Below are 21,342 nucleotides of genomic sequence, written 5' to 3'. Positions count from 1 at the left end.
CAGATCTTGGGGCTGTGGCTGGAGCAGATCCTATTGGATGTTTTTGAGACCACACTCCTAACCCTGGTTGGTTCCCAGAAACCGCAGGAAGCTTCTTCCTTCAGTGCATTTAATAGAGAAGGTTTAACACTGTGCTCATTTTAAAGGATAAATACTTAAAGGAATTCCATTATTTATTATTAAGTCTGTTGAAGTATGTATTTGGACCTGAGAGGTAATACATTGATAACTGACACAAGGCTTATATTAAGTCTTGAGGACTTTGGGGCTTTAGAACTCATGAGACTGGGAGAATCAGACTGCATATATATATATATATATATATATATATATACATACACATATATATGATCTATAATCCAATCTAACAATTTCGGTTTTCACCCTTGCAAATATAAACATTCAGAAGGATACAAATCTAAAGTGAAAGTCCTCCATGCCATTCATTCACCAGAGATAAACACTTTTAACAATCTGGTGTCTTTCCTTCCAGACTGCTGGCAAATAAATATATGATTAACACTAAAAGGGCACTATGAGGACTTTCAAAACTGTTCTTACTTACTCTATGAAAGAATCAATATATCTTTTTGAGTCAGTATATTTGGAATGAACATCCCTCCACCATTCCACCATCCTTTTCGTTCCCCGCGCCCCCTCGCCTCTCTCAAAAATAAACCTTTTTCACACACAAGGTCCTCTTATTTCACTTGCACACGTGAAGCTTTCCCAATCTCATCGGCCGCAGCTGGCAAGGGGTTAAAGGGTGTCAGACTCTTCCGAGACTCATGAAGCACCGTTTACCAATTCCAAGCCCTCCCCTGACTCCCCTCTCAAGCGGCCAGCCGGTGACCTCTTTTTTTCCCACGCTGATCGAAACCACGCTGTTCCCAAGTCTCCAACACTCTCGGCACACTGCCGCTCTAGGACCACGTGCCGCGTGGCCCCGCCCCTGGTCCCCGACCCCACCCACCTGGCGGGGTTTCGCAAACCAGGAACCACAAGATCCTCCACGTTCCTGGCTCCGCCCACTATGAACTCAAGCCGCTATCGCTCAGACTCCACCCTCAACGGCACTGCCACGGAGCGCCTCGAGCTCCGCCCACCTCCTTCCGCGCCAGGACTTTGCATCGCTCGCCCTGCCCAAGCTCCGCCCACCAGAACCTGCCCAGCCAATCCAGGGCCGCCCGAGTCCAGCCACTGACAACAACTCTCTTCATTCCCAGCTCCACCCTCCCGGAACCTGCCACGGGCCTCTCGAGCTTCTGCGCGGGATCTTGCGCTTTCAGCCACTCAGGCTCCGCCCACCCTGCCCCAGGCCCCATCACCCGGGGGCGCCACCGGCGGCCTGGGGCTCCTCCCAGTCCGCCCAGCGAACCAGCGCTGCGTGTGGTGCGCCGGCTCCTCCTCCGAAGCCCGCCGGCAGGGCCGGTCTGTTTCGTACGCCTCTGGCCCGTGCCCAGGCCCGCCATGGAAGGGGACGCCCCCGTCGCCGCAGCCGCCCACTACCAGCCGGCCAGCCCCCCGCGGGACGCCTGTGTCTACAACAGCTGCTACTGGTGAGGGGACGCGGGGGCAGCCCCCGGCGTCTCCCCGGCCCACTCGGCGGTGGAGACGCAGCCGGGCTCCGCCTCTTCCCGGCCCCTCCCCGGGGGCGCTCTGGGCCTGGCTTGAGGGTTTTCCGGTTTGAGGGGCGGAGGGAGCCAGAATGGCAGACCTAGAGTCTTGAGTGGATCGTGGGCATTCGGAGGGGGTTGGGGGAGGGGGGTGGTGGTTTACTTCTGCCTGGCCTTTTTCTCCTGGACCTTTCTCAGGGGATCTCAGTGCTTGGGGGCGCCTGGAAGGGGAGTTGGAGGCGGAGGGTGGAGGGTAGAGAGCCTTTGAAAATTATTGTACTAAATTAAAGCCCAAGTGGTTTCGCACTGATGTGAAGGTCATTTTAATTTTGGAAGAGAATGAAAGCACAGATTTTGCAATAACATTCCCAAGGTCACTCATTGAAGGCAGCCAGGATTCCAAGTCAGGCCCCGTTGTACCAGAAACTAGGAGCCTAAAGACCACCACGTCGTTACTGTAATAGTGGTTACGTTTACACGTGGTACTCAGTATATGCCGAGCATTGTTCCCAGACGTTTCAGTAAACGAATTCGTTTCTCCCTACAGTGCATTAGGAGGAAGGTACTATTACTCCCGTTTTAAGGGTGAGCACGTCGAAGCACAGAGGGTTGCAAGAAATTTGCCTACGGCCGCATAACTTGTGAGGGACAGGGAGGCCTAGCTATAGTCCATAGGATGGCAAAGAGTCGGATACGACTTAGCGACTGAACAACAACAGCATAGCTTGTGAGTGAAGGAAGGCAGATTGGGAACAGAGTCCGCACACTGTACCCCTTTCCTAGACTTCTGTGATGGAATTACAACCCTTAATCTTAGTCTTTTTCACTCCCACGCCTACCATTCCCTTGCTTGAATGGAGACTTCCAGTCCTGCACAAGAAACCTCAGGGTCCTCTGAAACTACCTTTCCTCCTTCGGCTGGTCACCAAACCAGCGCTACGAAGAGCTGGAGTTTGTTCAGCTCTGACTGCATGTCAGGCCCAGTGCCAAGTACTTCCTTTCAGGTTTAGGAGATAGATCTTTTATTATCCTTTTTCTCATTTCCTTTCCTAATGAAAATACTGAATCACAGGGAGGTCTTTAGTTTGCCCAAGGTCACACATCTAGCAAGGGCTTCCCTCGCGGCTCCGGTGGTAAAGAATCCACCTGCATTGCAGGAGACCTGGGTTCGATCCGAGTTGGGAAGATCCCCTGGAGAAGGGAAAGGCTACCCACTCCAGTATTCTGGCCTGGAGAATCCCATGGACTGTAGGGTCGCAAGGACTGGGACAGGACTGAGTGACTTTCACTTTCACACATCTAGCAAGTGGTGGTGCTGAACTTGGAACCTCCAGGGTAGGTGCTGCTTCTACATTTTATTTCTGCCCCTCCTCTCACCTCAGTTCTCTTAGTTCTTGTCTCTGAGATCCATTCATTTTTTTATTCATTAATTCAATAAATGTTTACAGAGGATGTGAAGCAGGATCCTAGACACTAAGGATACTGCAGTGAACAATGTAGACATATTCCCTAGTAAGATTTCATAGTTCATACATTTTTGTTGGGGGAAAGCAGACAAAAGCAAGTTTAACCACACTTGGGTGTGTTGAGTGCTGTGAGAAAAATAGAACAAGATAAGAGATGATGATTCACTGTATTATTAGGATACTTAAAGACGTTGATAAAATGACATTTGAACAGAGAGCTGACGAAAGAGGGCAGGAGCTTTGTGGGTATTGGCAGGAGATTCCTCCAGGCAGGGGGACAGCAGGTACAGAGGCTCTCAGAAGGAAGCAGGCGAGAGTATTCGAGGAATAACAGAGAGGCTGACATAATAGGAGTGCAGTGATTCAGTGGAAAAATACTAGGTGATGAATATCTGTTCAGTTGATCGTCTCCTCTTGGTTCCTTTAGCCGTAGATAGGTCTGGCCACTGGGGCCTGTTCTGGTCCTTCCTAACAGGCATCTCTGCCCAGCTCTCCCATAGCCCATTAAGTCTTTAGTTTCAGCTGCTCAAAGCCAGTCTAAATTTGAATGTACCCAGAGAACCACCTGGAGCTTATAGAATATGCAGATCTTAGGGTCCAACCCCAGAGAGCCTGGATGTGTGAGCTGCACGGTAGAGCAGTCTGAGTCTGGCCCATTGATCCTGTTTCAGGATATCAGGGCCAGACAAAAAAGTCTATCTCCTGCGTATAGCAAGCACTCTAAAGATCTGGTCACCATCTGTTCCTGCGACCTATTCGTGAACCTGGCTTCTCTGCTCTGCCCAAGGGTTTCTCAGCCTTGCCTCTGTTGACATTTTGAGCATGGAGATTCTTTGTTTGGGCATCTGTTCTGTGTAGGGCAGGCTCTACCCATTAGATGCCCACCCTCCCCCAATCTGTCACAACCCAAAATGTCACCAGCTATTGCCAAATGTTCCTTGGGGGACAAGATTACCTCTGATGGAGAACCAGTGCTCTATCCTGTCCAAACGCATCAGGCTGGAACACCTTTCTGTCTGCTCCTGCGGATTCTTCGAACTTGGAATAAATCCCTCCTCTTGATGTCTGTTAGCTTCTGTCAGATGTCACTTAGCTTTTAAGACCCAGCTTAATGATAATAGTGGTAGATAATATTTATGTTTCTGTGCAGTTTGCAAAGCATTTAAAAATTATTTATTTGGCTGCACCAGGTCTTTGTTGCAGCATGCGGGATCTTTAGTTGTGGCATGTGAACTCTTGAGTTGTGGCATGTGGGATTTAGTTCCCTGACCAGGGCTCAAACCCAGGCCCCCTGCATTGGAAGCACAGAGTCTTAGCTCCTGGACTACCAGGGAAGTCTCCTGCAAAGCATTTTTGATTCTGTTGTAATTGTTTCGGATTTTTCAAATAGTTGTTAAGCACTTGTGTCCCAGGGATCCTCCCCTTCTGCATGCTTCTCTATCAGCTCATCACCAGTCACCCCTGCAGAATCCCAGTCCCAGTACTGCTTTGTCAGCCTCTCTGCTACGCAGATACTCAGCTGACAGCCTGGGGTGTTATTGTTATCACCCCTCCCCTGCCCATTTTTTTAAACCAATTAAATGAGTTGCAGACTCATAGCTAATCTGCAGCACTTTCTATTCCAGTGGTGACTCCCAGCATTTCCGAGGATGAGGCCCTCTTTTTTTTTTTTTAATTAGCATCAAAAGTTTTATGAGATCCTCCTTCATGATATTAGTTGTACTCTTGAAAACAAAATTGTTGATTAAAAGGGACTACAAATTCAATATCTCTTAGGTTTAATTTTTTTCTCTGTGTAATGTTCACTTATGTTTGAAAAGTAATAAGCAAAATATATCCAAGCTACATGTGTATTTAGCCAACCAGTAGTGCTCATGGTACATATGGCTTTGAGGACTTTTGGGGTTAACTCTGTGTCCATTCTTGGGAGGGGAAAGAAGAACACACACGGAGAACCCGCTGACCTATTTCCTCCATCATCCTGTATCCCTCAAAATGAATGACTCCCTCCTCTGCACTTGCTCTATGCATCTTTTATGGTCTCCTGCGATGCTCGATTATTTATGGATATGTGTGACTCCTCTCATTGTCGGCGACTCTGATTTATCATTCTAAACTCCAAGCTCTTAGCACAGTGATTTGTACATCACTGGCTGTTGTTGGTAGTCAATGCTCCTGAATGTCTCTAGGTTGGAAGGACAAATGTCTTCTCAAAGCTCTGTCTGAGAACATCCAGGTTAAAAAAATTTTAGCTACTACATTGTTATATGTCATATTGAAACAGTTAACATATTATTACTCTGTGCTGCACGTCCCATAGAATTATTAGCATTCTCCTGTTGGTATCTCTGCCACCATTTTTTTTCCCCATAAGACTTCTTAGATATTCTAGGGAAAAACAAAATCATGGGAGAAGAATACAGACACTTAACGGGTACTTTAAGTCTGGCTGTGTGAAGTGTTGAGGCAGGTGGACAAGGGCAAGGCTGAGTGAAAAGTGTTTCTGCACAGAATTGTACCAGTCCTCACTGCTACTTCCCGGTTGCATGGTGTAGGTGGCTGGAATGAAGGTTTTGACAAATTGAGTCACTTGTGTGAGCAGAATATTGGCGTAGCTCGTTTTGAGCAAAGCTGCTGTGTGCCCCGATAGAAGGAGACGGGAACCCAAAGCTTGGGCTGTGAATACCGCCAAGGGGTGCTGGAGTGTGACTGCCAACATGGCTTGGCTTGATGCACTGGGCATTGCTTTACTTCGGTAGTTCCTACCATTGCTTCATAACAGCTGAAGTCCTCTCATACAGAAGAGAGATTCTTCTAGGGTAGGAGAATAAGAAAGATGGATTTCAGTTCAGCCTGAGGAAGAGCTTTCTAAAAGTCAGGACCTCCTCCATACCAGAGGGGCTTGGGGAATAGCATTCACAAGAGGCTCCCTCCAGAAGAATTCCTGGACATAACCCATAACCATCCTGATCTTTTCTAGGCAGGAGCCCTCCTACACAATACCCATCCTGCCATTTCCAAAGGGAAGCAGGCAATCAATGTTAAGATTTATTGAGTATTGATGATATGATCATGCGCACTTTACAGAGGAGAAAATCAGACACTCAGAGAGGTCAAGGTGTCCAAAACTTACTACCTTGTAAGTGGCTGAACCGGAATTCAAGTCCCTGGACTCAGAACTTTTAGAATATTGATGGACCATTTGAGCACTTAAAATGCCTCTGGTAACAGTGTGTCCGCAGAGGGGTCCACGCACAGTTCAGGTTGGTAACAGCTGTTGCTGGGGATGTTTCAGAGGAGGTACAATTGTTAGCCAGTTTTTGGAGGAGGTGGTGTTTAAGGTCTCTGCCAACTTTTTTTTTTTAATGTAATAATCAGTCTTTTGTTCAAATGTGAAAGACACTGAGTGTTCTTGCTTAATTATATTGCTTAAACAATTATTTTATTCCAGTGAAGAAAATATTTGGAAGCTCTGTGAATACATCAAAAACCATGACCAGTATCCTTTAGAAGAGTGTTACGCTGTCTTCATATCTAATGAGAGGAAGATGGTAAGTTGGGGAGTGATTACAGAAAGAACACAAATTCAGGATGACATTTGAAGCTAAATAGAGGATGGGTTTAGCTTATTCTAAAATGTGCTTTAAAAAAATAAATAAATAAAATGTACTTTATAAAATATGGCAACAGTTCAAAGTTTGTTTTTGAATCAGATTTTTTTCCTACAAGGATGTAGTTAAGAGTTTAGTTTCTAACTTGCAGGTAGGGAAATATGTGATGGTATGTTTATGCAAATTCAGTTCCCTTTCTTTAAGTATTAGAGCTTTTTAAAATGCTTAGATTAGAAGCACATATGCTCAGGTTTGAAGGAAAAGTTTCTTTCCTGAGTTTTATGGAACTACATTAAACTTCTATAAAGTATTAAAAAAAAAAAGTAAACTCTTCATAGTTTGTAAAGCACATTTGTGAGCATCATGTTGTTTGATCCCAGTGGATACCTTGTGAAGTAGTCAGGGTCTGGACAGCTGTTTCCGTTTTGTAGATGAGGAAATAGAGACTTGGGAAGATTCCATGAATGATTAAGTGGGAGAGCAAGAGGTGAACCTGCCAGGACTTCCGATCCCTAGTTTGGGTCTCTTTCTACTCTCCAGAGAACATCTTAACAATGAATTATTGCTCCTTCATCATTAAGGACCCTTGGAAAGATTTGGATTTCTTCTTATCTGTTCATTCTTCCACCTCACTTGTTGGTTGTTTTGAAATATTTTATTTTCCATGTGTGTATTGCCTGAAGGAAGTGGTTGCTCTGTGAAGGTGACTCAGGAACTGTGTTGTATTTGTAGATACCTATCTGGAAGCAGCAGGCAAGACCCGGAGATGGACCTGTCATCTGGGTAAGACGGTCAGCACAGACAGCCTCTGATGCAGCAGTACTTGTAATCCTGTGTTTTGGTAAAGCAGAAATGATGGGGCAGTAGAGAAAGACTATGATAGTTATTAATAATTTGACCTTTGGATGACAGATGTTATTTGGTCTAAGGCAGAAGCACTGACGGGCATGTTTTCTTTTAATTTCCAAATTATTATAGAAGTGATTTTAAATGGCTGATGTAGCAGATGTAATTGTTGTCTAGACTCTTGTCTATCTAGCACTGGAAGGAACTTCAGCAGCATCTCATCCATCTTCACAGTAGAGTTATCCAGAGACTGTGAAAAATACAGGTTTCTGGGAATTCCAGTGTTTAGGACTCAGGGCTTTCACTGGCAGAAGCCTAGGTTCAATCCCTAATTGGGAAACTAAGATCCTGCTTGTTGCCTGATATGGCCACAAAAAATATATATATATATAGGCTTCTAATCTAGTTGATCTAAAGGTTTGGGAATTTGTGTTCTTAGCAAACTTCTGAGAGAGCATGACTGGCATTTGAAAAACACAGATCTGTTCCAACCCATTCATTTTTCAGGTGAAGAAACAAGCCCAGAAAGGCAAAGTGACTAGGTCAGGGTCACCTGGCTGATCGGTGGCAGAATGGGGTCCTTTCCAGCACACATCCATATGTCACCTTAACCTGAAGAATGGTGCCCTGAAGAATGGAATTGTTTGTGCTAAGAAACATGGAGATAAAATAAAAGCTCCGTTCATGATAATGTAACAAACATCAAGTTTCTGATGCATATTTAGGATAAGACATCATTTGAATTGGCTTCATTTATTTATTTAACATATATGTATTGAGTGCGTGTTATATATGAGGCACAAAATAGACTGAAACTCTTGGCCTCATGGAGCTCACGCTCATGCTTCCTTCACCAGCAGGAGACTCCCTGCTCTAAAGCGCGAATCCAGCAGTGTTGGGCTGGGAGCACAGGCTGAGTGAGGCACATTGGGGTTAAGCCCAAGTCCCCTCCTGATGGGCTGTGTGAGCTGGACGGGTTAGTTACCGTCCTTCTTTGGTGTCCTCCTCTGGTCACTGCAGGCCTCAGGGAGATGCTTATTTGAAGCATCACTCTGGTATCTGCACCAGCGCTCTAAAAGCGTTAGCAGTTTTTGTTAGCAGAGCAGTAGAAGCCCAGCTGTGGACTGTCCATCTGCCCTAGCATCATGCCCCTTGCTGAAGTGCTCAGCTTCCGGGCTTCAGGGAATTTGCAGGGAAAGGACCTGTGGTCATGCCCTCCTTACACAGCAGCTCATGGCAGCTCCTGGTGGAGAATCCTGTCTCAGGAAGTCGCCCACAGACTTCCTGTGTGGAATGCACCTCTGGCAGTTGATCTGTGCCTCACTGCTGTTCTGTTGTAGGCGATGGGTGAGCCTCCCTCAGTGGGTGGAGACCAACCCCCCAGGAAGAGGTCACTTTCTAAGTGGGCGCTCCTGCCTCTAGCCTGCGGTGTCTTTCCCAGGCGTTTGGACAAGCTCTTCACCTGGCTCAGAGTGATGCTGCTTCTCGAGTCTGTACTCCTTGGTCCCCATCTCTGCCTCTTCTCGTGGAAGTGGCCTGCTTTCCCTCTCGAGTTCATTGGCCATCTGCTATGTAGGAACATAGACCTAAGGAACATAGAACCTAAGACCAGAAGGATATTCCTTGTTTATGCCTTTCCATTTTTAAAAATTTTTTTTTGCAGCATGCAGGATCTTAGTTCCCCAACTAGGGATCAAACCTGTCATCCCTTTGGTAGAAGAGCAGAGTCCTAAGCACTGGACTGCCTAGAAAGTCTCTGTTTATGCCTTTCCACAAGCTATGTCCTCTTTCTGGAAAGCTCTCCCCTTTAGGCAAGATGCAGCCTTTCCTCAGTGAAACTCCCCTTATTAGTTGGGTCCCCGTCCCCCTTCTGGGGGCCTCCCGCCACTTTGGTTGGTTTTTAAGAAGGCTGAGTATTTACATAATAATTTCATTAATTCTCTCAGTAACACTGTGAGTAATACTATGAGGTAAACACTACAGTTGGGCTTCCCTTATGGCTCAGCTGGTAAAGAATCCGCCTGCAATGCAGAAGACTCTGGTTTGCTTCCTGGGTTGGGAAGATCCCCTGGGAAAGGGAATGGCTATCCACTCCAGTATTCTGGCCTGGAGAAGATTCTAGCGGGCTACAGTTCATGGAGCCACAAAGAGTCGGACACAACTGAGCAACTTTCACTTTCAAACACTACAGTTATCCCCATTTTACAGAAGAGGAAATGGAGGCCGGTTGGTGGTGGGGCTGAGGTTGAACTGGGTGATCCTGCCTCACATGCCCTAACCCGCAGGCTCTCCTGCCTCCTGCTTTCCCTCATCCTCTCACTTCTCTGCCACCGTTGACTTGGGATTCCCACTCACTTCTCCAGCAACTTCTTGAATGTTTGGACCTATCTTTCTCATCTCTGTATCTGTATTTTAATAGCAGGGTTTTCCACAAGTAATTGGGAATGTGTATTTAAAAAAAAAATAACATGAAGTAGATGTCAGGAGAGAACCCGATTTGGGATATGGCAGAGACTACTGCTGGCAGGGATGGGAGAAGATCAAAGATGGACTGCTGGGTGGGGAAAGCATTTGAGCCGGAGCTGGAGTGATGAATTGGGAGAGAGCAGTGGAGACGGCAGTGCAGGTGGAGTGGAATAACATGAAGAAGCCCAGGGGGCCGAAGTCGTGGACTGTTATAGTGGAGGGTTGGATGCATTAAAGGGAGGATAGGGGAGAAGCGTTCATTTCTGATGCTCTTTCTGCTTTCCTAAGATAGAATTGGAGCCAAAGGAAGCACTTTGGGCTCTGATGGCACAGTGTCTCCAGTCTCAATTAATTGTCTTCTCCCTACCTCACAGGGTCAAATGAAACATCATTTAAGAAAGTGCTTTGTAAGCTCTGAAGTACTAGAAACGTATGGTATTCCTAACATTGTACTAATGTGATTGGACTTTTTAATCTCACGGTGCTGTTCTCTGTGCGAGCGTTTTTCCGAGGCACTGTAGGCATCAGACTGCCCTCATGTCCATTGATGAATCTTCCTGACATCCGTTCCACCTCTTAGCTGGCTTGGGCAGTACCCCGTGTCTGGGGGTGAAAGAGTTCACATGCATGCTGGGACCCAGCTCTGCGGGAGAAGCTCTCCATGTCCTTTTTAATGGCTCCAGATTAGGGCATGGCTGATCGAAAATCAGTAACAGCAATATTTTAAAAAATTTATTTCTTCAGCTGCGCTGGGTCTTAGTTGCAGCACGAGGGATCTTTCATCTTCGTTGCAGCGTGAGAACTCTCAGCTGTGGCACGTGGGATCCAGTTCCTTGACCAGGGGTTGAACCCAGGCCCTCTGCATTGGGAGCACGGAGTCTTAGTCACTGGACCACCAGAGAAGTCCCAGCAACAACATTTTAAAGTCCTTCTTCCCCTCTCCAGGCTGACCTCAGGCCATTCCCCTTTGTTAATGGTTTCTAGGATATCCTTACAGACTTTTTCTCTGTACTCATATGCATGCCTGTGTACTTCTGAACACACACATCTGTCTTTATATACACATCAATTTTAAAATAATGTATGATACATAATCTGCAATTTGCTTTTTCCATCCAACTGTGTAACACAGAGTTAATCCAGTTTCCACAGAAGTTTACCTAATTCTTTTTAGCAACTGCACAGTACCCCATCTTACGGCTGCCTTGTGGTTTGTTAGCCTTTCCCCTCTTGGTGGACTTCTAATTGTTTCTGAATCTTCACTGTTAAAAACAGCACTTCAGAGATTTTCTTTGAATATATACCTTTACTTGCATATGGCAGTTTTTCTCTAGGATGAATTCCTAATGGTAAAATTGCTGGGTTGAAGGTATACATTTAATGTACATGAACATTTCCACTTTGATGTAACTGTTCCCTGTCACTGGACATCTGGTCTGTTTTCAGGGTTTTGTGTTTGCTTTGTTATTTTAAGGAGGGCTGTATTAGTTTTGTATATGTTTTTGGTGGTAGATAGGCATTATTACTATAACCTTGGAATACTCCATCATAAGGTAACCTGGTTAACTTCAACTTTTACTTCTAGGATTACCATGTTGTCTTGCTTCATGTTTCAAGCGGAGGACAGAGCTTCATATATGACCTTGACACTGTCCTGCCATTCCCCTGCCCCTTTGACACATACGTGGAAGATGCCTTTAAGTCTGACGAGGACATCCATCCACAGTTCAGAAGGTGAGGAAATTCAGGGTGGATTTACCTACTTTTCTGAAGTTAGACTTTGACGATTATACAGTTACTTTCTTTGCGTGTTTGTTTCTGCGTTGGTTTTGTAAAGACTGCTTGTCTTGGCTTCACCATTGAGTTGATATTTGAGAGTCATGTACTACACAGAAGATTCAAAATATTTTGAAGTTTTAAAGGTTGTCCGTCGTATGAAAGGCTGGCAGTCTTTAAAACTTTGTGTGATGAGATCCAAAACATTTTCTTTAAGTCAGTTTCAGAATGTCTCTCATACTCTTTATTTTTGGGTGTGTGGGTGGTGGGGTAGTGTGGGTTGGGGGAGCTGGATGCTATATGATGCCAAAATTGGGAGGACTATGATAGACTTCCTTGGTAGCTTAGATGGTAAAGAATCTTCCCACAATGCAGGAGACCCAGGTTCAACCCCTAGGTCAGGAAGATCCCCTGGAAAAGGGAATGGCAACCCACTCCAGTATTCTTATCTGGAGAATCCCATGGACAGAGGAGCCTGGCGGGCTCCAGTCCTTGGGGTCACAAAGTGTCCGACACGACTGAGTGACTAACACTTTCATGATATCAGCACCTGAAAATTATGCCCTTGACCCCTGATATACTCATTGAGTAAGTAAAGGCAACTGGATAGATTTCCATGCCTTTGTAGTTTGGAATGTCAGCTGATCATTTCTCATGGCATCTTTAACAGGTGTTATAGCCACATATCTGTTTGTGTATCACTGATAGTGGAGAAGGAAATGGCAACTGACTCCAGTATTCTTGCCTGGACAATTCCATGGACAGAGGAACCTGGTCGGCTATAGCCCATGGGGTTGCAAGAGTCGGACAAGACTTAGCAACTAAACTATCTGCCTGTCACTAATAGTAAAAAAATGTCTGCCTAGTTTTGTTCATGTCATAGAAGATGAGTCTCTATAAGAATTGAGTTAGAATTTCAACTGTTACATAAATGAGTGTTGGTTTACGTGCAGGAAATTTAGAGTGATCCGTGCAGACTCGTATCTGAAGAACTTTGCTTCTGACCGATCTCACATGAAAGACTCCAGTGGGAACTGGAGAGAGCCTCCCCCGTCGTATCCCTGCATCGAGACTGGAGGTGAGCCAGGGACGCCCTCTCAGAGGGGTTTCCCATCAGTGTGCCGGTGAGCGAGTTCCCTTAACCAAGGACAGGAAGTGCACTCTCGTTTGGATAAGACTCCCGGGGTGGTCAGGAGGTGAGAGGGAGTGTAGTTGTGTGTATTTATCAGACTCAGGAAGGGAGGCTCAGAGAGCAGGATTGGACGGTTTCATGGGAGAGGAAAGGCTTCAGGGAGCCAAACCACAACCCTGTTGGAGTATCAGCCGTCCCTGCCTCTGGTCCACCAGACTTGGGGAGAACTGTGTTTGTGCCACTTCACCATGGGACTTGTAGAGCCTCCCCGGGGTGGGGCTTCGTGTTATGGTGAAGGGAATCCCCTGGTGCCTCTTGAGACCTGTGAAATCGCTGTAATAAAATCTGCATTAGAAAGGCAGTGAGTGCTAGCCGGTTTTATTGTCCCACTCATCTCATTTATGTTCTTTTAGGCATCAGTCCAGTTAATAATTTCTCAAGGCTTAAGTAGATCAAGGGTTCTTCACCATATTACTATTGTCTGGCATTCACCTGGGTGAATTTATGGTGGGAAGTAATTCACAAGGTTGCCATTAATTGGTAAAAACCATCCTATGATGAGGATGCTGCTGTCTGAGTCAAGATGCTCTGCAGGCTGTAAAGGAGGCCAGAGAAATAAGACATTAGAGTTCAGAGTTCAGCAGGGAAGAAAGTAAAAAGTGTATTTGGTATATTTGAAGGAAGTGAACACTGAAGGAGGATTCCATCTCTGATTTTTGAGGCTCTCTGTGGAAAGCTGTCATGATTTTTAAAGTTCACATTGGCATTGCTTCGGGTCCACCAACCTGGTTCCCAGGCTCAGCATCAGAACTGGGCTAGCTTAGGTCAAGAGAGGGCTTCGTGGGTCTTGCTTTCATCTCGCACACCCTACTGGGTGTGGTCGGGACAGTGCCCGCGTGGCTCTCTGTGTCTCTTCCACATAGGAGCACCGACGCAGACACTGACATGTCGTAAGCCTTCAGCAAACCTTGTCAGCCCCCATCCTCTCTGAGGTGTTCCTTTGGGTTTTGGTGACTGCTTCCCAGGAGGTGCTGTTTGTGCCAGCCCCCTCCTATCTTATGTTCGTCTCCTCTTCACTCGGCCGACACGAACACTGGAGCCCATGGAGGTCCAGCCCTCTGCCTGCCCCCGGGCACAGCTGGAGGAGGGTGGCAGGGTCTGTTACCTCCCTGTGCTCGAGAGCAGGGCAGGGGATGTCTTTTCTTGCCCCTGTGTAACTAGCTCATCGGCGGCCTCCTGAACTTGAGGTTGGAACTCAAAAGAATCTGCTCTGAAGTGTGGGGTAAACATACTGGTTTCTCATGTAGTAATTTAACCATGTGGCCATGTTCTCTTGTGTGGTCAATGCATTAATTCAAGCCCTGTATTTATCAATTGAACCGACCCAGGAGTGGACCTGGGGTCTCCTGCATTGCAGGCGGATTCTTTACCAGCTGAGCTGCCAGGGAAGCTCCATTTATCAAAGGAATGTGTCTGAAGCTGGGATAAGGGAGAATTACTTTTAGCTCAGTTGTGTCCAACTCTTTGCAACCCAGTGGACTATACAGTCCATGGACTTCTCCAGGCCAGAATATTGGAATAGGTAGCTGTTCCCTTTTCCAGGGGATCTTCCCAACCCAGGGGTCAAACCCAGGTCTGCACTGCAGGCGGATTCTTTACCAGCTGAGCCACCAGGGAAGCCCCATTTATCAAAGGAATGTGTTTGAAGTTAGGATAAAGGGGGATTACTTTTAGCTAATTAGTATTGCTTTATTTTTAAAAAAAAGTTAAAAAAGTTTCCAAGAAGACATCAAACTTTCAATTAATGCCTGTTTTAGATACTTTCATAGCAGCTTTACTTGGTTCCCTGCATTTAGTTGTGGAATTGGCCCTTAGGGGCTTAAAATTTATCACATTTCATACATTTCACATTATATTTTGGCCCCAATATTTAATAATTTTGGTGGCCATGTGTCTGCAGGCCCCATTTTTAATTTAGCATTTAGTGTATTTTAGATAAAGGAAACTACCCCCTCCTTTTTGCCCATCTCTGATAAGAAGGAAACCGAGATTCAGTCTTGCAGCCTTGCCCTAAAGGCTCAGTTCCAGCACTAGCCTTTGATGGCTCAGTTTTTAAGGACCTTTCCCAAGTCTTGGACTGAACTGTAGGGTACACCGTGACTGTCCCTTTCTCTTTCTAAGCCCTTTGCTGCCTCTCATCCTTTGATTTCCTGTTCTCAAATGATGTGTTACAGTGACACTGGCTCATTTGAGCTCAGCTGGCGGATCAATGTTATACGTAAATAGAAATATTATAGTGCCTCTTAGGAGGTACAGGCAAATGCTGATTTGTTACACACTGATCTTTAAAAATTTTATTTTATTTTTATACACTGGTAGGTAATGAATGCCTGCAGATAATCATTTTTTATTTAATTACATTAAAAAGTCCTAGAAAATGAATACCACTGTATTTCAGAACTTGAGGTTTCCTTTAGCCATTTGTTAAAGATTTTAGCTGACTTACATGGAATAAGTCAAGTAAGTAAGTACATCTACCCCATGTAAGCAAGACCTTTTGCCCCTTTTCTCCTGGGAGGCGCATGTGTTTCCTTTATTTTGGATTACTGGTCATCCGGCATCCCTGGCTGTCTGATCACGTCAGCAGAAGTCCTGGTTTTGCTGATTATCTAGCCTTTTTGTTGTAAGACTCTGTTTCTCGTGTTCTGTATCCTAAGTGTTTACCTGCATTTTTGAAAAGATGTATTTGTTAGATAATATACGCTAGTTTTACATGTTTTTTCTTTCAGTTTTTTAAAGGTGTCTTTCTTTTTCTGCTTGCTTAGTTTCTGATCAAGAAGCATGCTGTTGTTCTTATATTTGTTTCTCTAAACGTAGTGTATCTTCCCCCGCCCCCCCGTCCCCGGCTGCTTTTTAAGGTTTTTTTCTCTTTCTCATTTTCAGCAATTTGATTATGATGGACTTTAGTTTTGTTTAGACTTAGTCCACATGAGGTTTGTTCAGATTCTTAGATTGGTAGATTTATGGTTTTCATCAAATTTGGGAACATTTGGCCATTATTTCTTCAAATATTTTCTTTGACTGCCACCTTTACCTCCCCTTTTAAAAATAATTCTTGTCCTTCACCTACACATACATTAGATGACTTGTTCTTATCCTCTTAAGTCAGTGATCACTTTTTTCCAGACTTTTTCTGTATGTGTTTCATTTTGAATAATTATTTTGTCTGTAAATTCATTCATCTTTTTTGCTGCGTTAATTTGCTGTTAATCCCATCTAGTGCGTTTTCTTTTTTTCATTTTACATATTTTATTTTTTCATCTCTAAAAATTCCACTTGAGGCTGATTTAATATCTCCCATTTCTCTCTGTTGTGCCCATGTTTTCCTCTGCTCTTTTGAATGTACAGAGTGTGTTTATAATAGCTGATCCTTGTCTGCTGGTTGCGTTCTCTCTGTTATTTCAGTCTGTTTACGTTGATGGATTTTGTTCCTGATGTTGAGTCGCGTTTTCCTGTTTCTTTGTGTGATTCATGATATTTGGTTGGGTGCTGGACTTCGTGAATTTTACGTTGTTAGTTGCTAGATCTTGCTGCTGCTGCTAAGTCGCTTCAGTTGTGTCTGACTCTGTGTGACCCCGTAGACGGCAGCCCACCAGGCTCCACCATCCCTGGGATTCTCCAGGCAAGAACACTGGAGTGGGTTGCCATTTCCTTCTCCAATGCATGAAAGTGAAACGTGAAAGTGAAGTCGCTCATTCGTGTCCGACTCTGTGCGACCCCATGAACTGCAGCCTACCAGGCTCCTCCGTCCATGGGATTTTCCAGGCAAGAGCACTGGAGTGGGTTTCCATTGCCTTCTCCGTGCTAGATCTTGAGGTACTTTTAAAAACAATGTTGGATTCGGTTCTGGCATACAGTTAAATTATAGGGGTCAGGTGTACTTGAAGGCTTACTGTTTTAGTATGGGCTTCCCAGGTGGCACTGGTAGTAAAGAACCCACCTGCCAGTGCAGGAGACATAAGAGTTGTGGGTTTGATCCCTGGGTCGAGAAGATCCCCTGGAGGGGGAAATGGCAACCCACTCCAGTATTCTTGCCTGGGAAATCCCATGGACAGAGGAGCCTGGCTGGCTACAGTCCATGGGGTCGCAAAGAGCTGGACACGACTGAAGTGACTGAGTGCAGATTCTCAGCAGGCTTTCACCCTGCGCTCATTTAGCCCTGCTGCTCAGGTGTAACCTTTCTGAGGTTTCTGCCAAATGCCCATGTGTTACGAATTCTCTCCCCCTTGGCTGGTGGGGACCGTGGAAGTTCTGGGAGTTACTAGACCAACTGCTTTCTGGGCTTCTTTCCTAGCTTCATGAGTTCAGTCCGTAGGCAGACTTGGGGGTAGAGGGTGAGTCCCCTCTGCAGAAATCTAGAAACTGTCTGCATAGTTCGTCCTCTTCCACACTCTGTCCCCTGCACGTAGCTGCCGTGCCCTCCTGGACTCCGGTCTCTGTCTTCCCGTGGGCAGAACCCCCGTGCTGTTCGTGTGGCTCCTTCTGTGCTGTGGTCTGGAAATGCCCCCTGGGCAGTGAACTGGGGGATCCTAGGGCTCCCTCCCTTGTTTCTGCTTTCTTAGCAGTCAGTCGTGTTGCCCATTGTCTGGCTTGTGGAAAGGGTTGCTGAATATACTTTGTCCACTTTCCTGACGGTTTTTGATAGGAGTACAGTTCTATAACTATTCTTGAATGAGGACAAGAAGAAATGTGTACACACTTTTAAAAAAATGTATGGTATGAAAAATTTAAATCATAAACAAAACTAGACAGAAAATTCAACAGTTATCAGCTCATGGCTGATAGCCCATCCAATTTCCCCCTTTTTGTGTTATGTTGAAGTGAATTCCAGATATTATGTCCTTTCAACTCTTAAATATTTCAGTATGGATCTCTAAAGTATAAGGATTAGTTTATTTAAAGTATGACCACAGTGTCATTATTACAGCTAAAAAAATTAACAGTTCTTTAAAATCAGCATTTATCTCTCTAGTTAGTGTTTAGATTCACAGTTATCTCATAAAGTCATAATCTTTTTCTTATAGTTCATTTATTTAAATTATTATCCAAATAAAACCCCTACCTTATGCTTAGTTGTTATGTTTCTGAGGAGTCTTTTTTTAATATGTAGAGATTCCTAGTCAAGCTCTTTTTTTTCCTTGTAATTTATTTGTTGAAGAAATGAATCTGGGAGAAAAGATCTGGTTTTGCGGATTGTATCTCTTGTATCCTCTTAATTTCCTATAAATTGGCAGTCGTATCCAGTAGATCAGCAGTTTATTTGTGCATTGTTTCATTTGCTTTTTATTTTGACATAACTTCAGATTGCTAGAGAATTGGGTAAAACAGCACAGAAAGTTCCTTTGTACCTTTTGCTCAGATTCCAGGGTATCTGAGAAAACCATGGCATAATTATCTAAAGAAAGAAAATAATAAATCAATACAAAAGTATCAGTGCAGTACTGTTCACTTACAGACCTTATTTATAGTTTGCGACTTTTACCCCAATTTCTTTTTTCTGGTCCAGAATCTAACCCAGGATGTTACATGTAGTTGTCACGTCTCCTCACATTCCTTCAATCTGTGACAATTTCTTTTTTCCTTTACTTTTACACTTTTGCCCTTTCGAAGGGGCTTCCCTGGTGGCTCAGCGGTAAAGAACTTTCCTTCCAGTGCAGAAGATGTGGGTTTGGTCTCTGGGTTGGAAAGATCCCCTTGCGATAGAAATGGCAACCCACTCCAGTATTCTTGCCTGGGAAGTCCCGTGGACAGAGGAGCCTGGTGGGCTGCAGTCCATGGGGTCGCAAGTCAGACACAACTTAGCAACTAAACAACAGCCCTTTCGAAGGATGCTGATCAGTAACTGTGTATGGTGTCCCTCAGTTTGGGTTTGTGTGATGTTTTTCATGATTCAATTGAGGTTATACTTGGAGACAAGAATATCACAGAATGATATTGATCCCTTATGAAACCTTTGAATAATTTTCCCTACTTTTGGTCTTTGGGGCTGTTAAATCAGAGTTGTGCCTGCAGTGGACATTTCTTTCATGTATTATTTTAGATTCCAAGATGAACCTGAATGATTTTATCAGCATGGATCCTGAGGTCGGATGGGGAGCCGTCTACTCGCTGTCTGAGTTTGTACATCGGTTTAGCAGCCAGAACTACTGAACTTGACCTCGGGATGTGGTGCTGTAGAGAAACACTAGAACCTGAACCATCCACCCCTTCATCTGAGACAGCAAACATTATGGTACATTTGGCTTGGAATTATGCTTTCCCCTTTTAATTCAGTTGAGTTGAAAAAAATAAATAGAAACCATTTTTTCGATATGTCAGGTTGAAACTTGATGTAGTTGCTCAGATATTCCTACTGTTCATTTGTTAAAACCTGTGAAGACTTATGCCAGTAATTGCTTTTGTTTTGATGTTGATACATGGACTTTGTGTCTCTTTTGGATGTATCATGTCTCTCTAGTTCCACGGTAAGCTCCTTGAGGGCAGGGCCGTGGCCCATTGCTTTGTGAATCTCTGATGCCCATAAAATGTTTGCTTGTAACTGTGCTGCTGCTTGAAGAGGGCTGCCATTGTGGGCTGAATCAGCAATAAATGTTAGTCTTTTGGGACCATTATGTTCTTAGAAAAGTTTGCAGCCCTTTCAGGCTTAAGTGTTCTTTGGCCTATTTATATGTTTTTAAATAAAATTGCGTAAATTAATTTTGTTTTGAAGATTTTGTGTCCCTCTTGATAATCTGGGATACTCAAGACTGTCTCAGTTGTAGACAGGAACCCTTGCTTCAAGTCTTCCTTCTTGAAGATGTGTTTGGAACTTTGGCTTTCATCATCTAACTCCAAATAAAAGACGTTTGGCATTAAAGCAGCATATAGTGATAGTTCTCATTTACATACTCCATGGTTCTGTTCTAAAAAGGAGCTCATTTCTTATAATAGGGCTATGCAAGTGTTTGCTCTTAGGTGTGTTTTCTGCTTACTAAGAAATAGATAAATAGAAATGGAGAAGGCACTGGCGACCCACTCCAGTACTCTTGCCTGGAAAATCCCATGGACGGAAGAGTCTAGTAGGCTGCAGTCCATGGGGTCGCTAAGAGTCGGACACGACTGAGCGACTTCACTTTCTGCTTACTAAGAAACTTCCATTCACATCCCCTGCCTTGTGTTTTGGAGGGACACCTACAGTCATTTCCTCGAGAATCAGTCTCAGGAAATACCACATATCCAGCTGGTTCAGCTGACCTGGAAGATGCTGAGAGAAAGTGAATCAGCTCTGGTAAGAGGAATATAAATATAGCCTAAATTATGTTTATAGATTAGAGTTCAATATAGACCCTATACTTGGATGACTTTGTTGAGTTTCAGATGGTCATTTAAAAAGTATGTGACTATTGTAATAAAGAAGATAAGTTTTGGCAGGTTGGACTCCAGAAATACTTGCCTTGAGCAGAAACATTCAGAGGGAACAAAGGATTGTGATCTGATTTATAAATTGCATCTCTGAAGGTTTTTTCCCCCTTGCCAATTAGTGAGCAGGTTTCCAATCTGGTATTTAAAATTATGTCTGGTGCAGACCAGTCAGGCAATCTGTGTGTGTTAAGTTTGAACTTTCCAACCACCTTGCCTTGAAATTGAAAACCCCCTACTTCTAACCAGTGTGGTGAGCAAACTTTATAGGTTTTGTCAACATATCCAGTGGCCGTTGTCATGACTTGCTGGAGGAAGTAGAGGGCATTTGTTTTTTTCTACCTACCACTCCTACAGTACCCTTTGAGAAACTTCTTCGCATATTTCATAGAGTCCCCATGGCCATAAATAAAGGCATGTAGCCTAAGCTGGACCAGGCGTGGACCCCAGCCCTGGACAAGTCTAAGAGTGACCTGTCCCAGGGTTCTCTGGAATTGCTGTGTTGACATTCAGAGAGAGACGTTCTCGCTCCTTCAGGACTACTGGGCCAGGGGCCTGGAAGTTTGGGGCTGCTGGGGGGCATGCTGACTGCAGGAGAAGGACCTGCCTGCTCACTGCAGCCCAGCAGAGCAGGCGCCCGGGGCATTTCTCAGTGCCTGCATCTTCCTGTGCTTCAAGCCAGCCGCAGCCTTTGAACTTGCCGGTTACACAGACCAGAAGGTTCCTTTTCCTCTCCAGCTTGTGTGAGGAGGAGTGCTCTCACTTCTCACTGATGGATAGCTTCCCTCGCAAGAATTTTTCTTCAAAACGGTTGATTTTGTCAGAAAACTGTAACCATTGTCTCTCTGTGCTTTTCTTTTTCTCTGAGGTCAGATTCGCTTTTCTTTATCCTTAGCGTGTGTGAGAGAACTGAATAAATACTGATAAATGCTGTGTGGAAAGAGGAACTTTCAAGAAATGCAGGGGACTAA

The 21,342-nt window shown here is 44.7% G+C and overlaps 1 protein-coding gene across 1 annotated transcript; it reads left to right on the top strand.

The window, feature by feature from the left end:
* Positions 1–1,090: 1,090 nt before the first annotated feature.
* On the top strand, positions 1,091–19,669 carry NTAQ1 (N-terminal glutamine amidase 1). The gene is made up of 6 exons (XM_043879273.1): positions 1,091–1,559; positions 6,534–6,633; positions 7,426–7,476; positions 11,591–11,739; positions 12,735–12,859; positions 19,014–19,669. The coding sequence occupies exons 1-6, from the start codon at positions 1,471–1,473 to the stop codon at positions 19,121–19,123; spliced, it is 624 nt and encodes a 207-aa protein (XP_043735208.1). The 5' UTR covers positions 1,091–1,470; the 3' UTR covers positions 19,124–19,669.
* Positions 19,670–21,342: the final 1,673 nt, after the last annotated feature.

Source organism: Cervus elaphus, chromosome 21 (assembly GCF_910594005.1).
Source record: "Cervus elaphus chromosome 21, mCerEla1.1, whole genome shotgun sequence".
NCBI lineage: Eukaryota > Metazoa > Chordata > Mammalia > Artiodactyla > Cervidae > Cervus > Cervus elaphus.
Note: the sequence above shows the minus strand (reverse complement) of the source record. Positions and strands in the feature narration are given on the sequence as shown.